At 39.9% G+C, this 2,528-nt stretch overlaps 1 protein-coding gene across 1 annotated transcript; it reads left to right on the top strand.

Annotated features, from left to right (window-relative positions):
* Window positions 1-287: 287 nt before the first annotated feature.
* On the top strand, window positions 288-1,679 carry CSUI_006495 (cell-cycle-control protein (translation regulation); the record flags this gene model as incomplete). Its single annotated transcript, XM_068066652.1, has 2 exons — window positions 288-566; window positions 1,519-1,679. Coding segments are annotated over 2 exons (438 nt in total), but the record flags the coding sequence as incomplete, so codon positions are not given.
* Window positions 1,680-2,528: the final 849 nt, after the last annotated feature.

Here is a 2,528-nt window from a genome sequence, read left to right as displayed (position 1 = left end):
ACTTCTTCTCTCTTAGACCTCCCTACTGTCTTTGCATGCATACACATTCATAGACAGAGGCACGCCCCAAACGTTTCCTCGTCAAGCTGCAAGAAAGCTACCCTCGCATTCGTGCATGCATCTCGCTCTCTCTCTATATATATATTTGTATACATATATCTATATATATATATATGTATACATGAATACATAAAAAGCATGTAAGCACCGATCTCCCTTTCTTCAGCTTTTTTCTCCTCTCCTTTCGTTCTTTCTTTCTTTCTTTCTTTATCTGCCTATCTCTCTGTGTGCCTTTCGTTAGCTTTTTCTTTGTCTTTCTAGGACTTTCTTTCTTGCTTGCTTTCATTTTTTCTTCTCATTTTCTTTCTTTTCTTCTTTTTCTTTCTCAATTCTTTAGGCGAGCCTATCGTCGCAATGATAAGGTGGTCTGTTTGGCGTGCGTTCAATTCCTGGCGCATCTAGTTAATCAGCGAGTGGCGCACGAACTCTTGGCGCTGCAGCTCTCTGCCCTCCTCCTCGATCAACCCACTAACGACTCTGTAGAAGTCTGCGTCGGATTTCTCACGGTAAAGAAGAGAAAAAAGAGAAAGAAAGAGACAGAAGAGAAAGAGACAGATGTCTCTACAAGAAGTAGAGGAATGCTCTCTCTCACGCTGGGGGTGTTGACCTCTGACTTGTCGCTTTATGTAGGATGGCTCTTTGATGCTTCTTATTCTCACTAGCTTTCTCTGCAAGTTAAGATAGAAATGTCTCTGCTATTCTTCTTCGTCTTCTTCTTGTCTAGGCTTTTCCAAGGACTTCTTTACTTAACCTTTCAGGGGAGGGGAATTGTGAAGAAGACAGAGTTCTTCTTATATCTTCTCTTCACTTTTTTCTCTTTCTATAAGACGTCATGCCGACCTTCTTCGTTCCGCTTGTTACTTTTCTTCTTCTTTTCGCTTCGCTCTTGTATAGAGACATACCGCATATCCCACATCTCTCCACAGTCACATATCATTCTTATCATCTCTCCTATACTCAGTGCGTTTCTCTCTCTCTATACATAGACGTACGTAGTCTTATGTATGCGCATAGATCTATATCCATCTCTCTGCAAGCTATCAGTCTATCTTTCTTCAATCTATCTAACTGTCCATCCTTCTCAATCTTTCAACAGCCGATCTATCTATCTATTTATCTACCTTTCTATCTATCCATCCTTAATCTATCTTTAATCTATCTATTTATCTACCTTTCATCTATCTATCTTTAATCTATCTATCTTTAGTCTATCTTTAATCTATCTATCTATCTACCTTTACCTATCTCTCTATGCAGAGTAGAGAGGTGTCATTCTTTCATCTTATGTATCTATCTGTCTATCTATCTATCTATGTGCGAGCCTCCAAGCAGTGTCTCTCTACTACTTATTCTTTCCTTCTTCTTCTTTCTTCTTCTTCTTCTTCTTTCTTCTTCTTATTCTTTCATTTCTTCTTCTTTTTCTTTTTCGTTGCCTTTGTGTGTGTTCCTCTTTCTTAGCAAGTAGGAGAAGTTCTATCAGATGTCTCTCGGCGAGGGTTTGACGCGATCTTTGAGAGATTAAGAGGAATTCTGCAAGAAGGAATCACAGACAAAAAGACGCAATATACCATCGAAAAGCTCTGGGATTTACGAAGGCAAAATTTCAAAGACCAGCCTGGCGTAAGTCTTTCCATCACACCTATCCATCTATCTACCCAGCTATCTATCCTGGCTCTCCTCATCTACCTTTATCTATCTATCTATCTATCTGTCAATCTATCTATCTGTATCTGTTCTCTATCTTTGATCTATCCCTCGATCTTTCAATCTACGTGTCTTTATGTATCTGTCCGTGCTTCAAAGAGGAGACAGGATGTATTGCCTGTATAGATATAGATGGATGGATATAGATATAGATGTATGTGTGTATGTATCTCTATGCGTGCTGTACCTTCGCTTGTTAAGCCCGTCTTCCCAGTAGGCAGGAGTTTTGGAACCTCGTGTATTCTCTTCCACGCGAGTATATCCACATCATCCATACCCACTATATCCTGTCTCTATATCACGTATACCTGTATACATCTATCTACATACCTATACATATATACACTATGCACGCTTCTGTTGGTGCATATATATATATATATATATATATATATCTATGTATACATGAGACGTCAGTGTAAGCCTCGTACACACTCTGAACCTACAAGCCTCTTTCTTGCTTATCTTTTCCTCACTATATCTTTCTTTCTCCTTGGGAGACTTGTCTTTCTTCTCTTCATTCCCATGATAAGAGACAGAGGGCGAGATTGTCTTTTGTCTGCGTGTAGAGACTGCCATAGAAGTAGTAGCTGCAGTTACGGTCCTAGGAATCTTTGCTCCCTCGGCTGTCTCTTCGCCCCCACATGCTTCTAGAGGTGTAGAGACACCGCATCATACATCTAAGAAGACCTATCGGTATTGCTGTGTATGTATGAATGTCTATGGCTATCTATGTATGGCTATGGAGGTGTGTATATGTATGT

The sequence above is a fragment of the Cystoisospora suis genome, assembly GCF_002600585.1.
Source record: "Cystoisospora suis strain Wien I chromosome Unknown contig_3301, whole genome shotgun sequence".
NCBI classification, from domain to species: domain Eukaryota; phylum Apicomplexa; class Conoidasida; order Eucoccidiorida; family Sarcocystidae; genus Cystoisospora; species Cystoisospora suis.
Note: the sequence above shows the minus strand (reverse complement) of the source record. Positions and strands in the feature narration are given on the sequence as shown.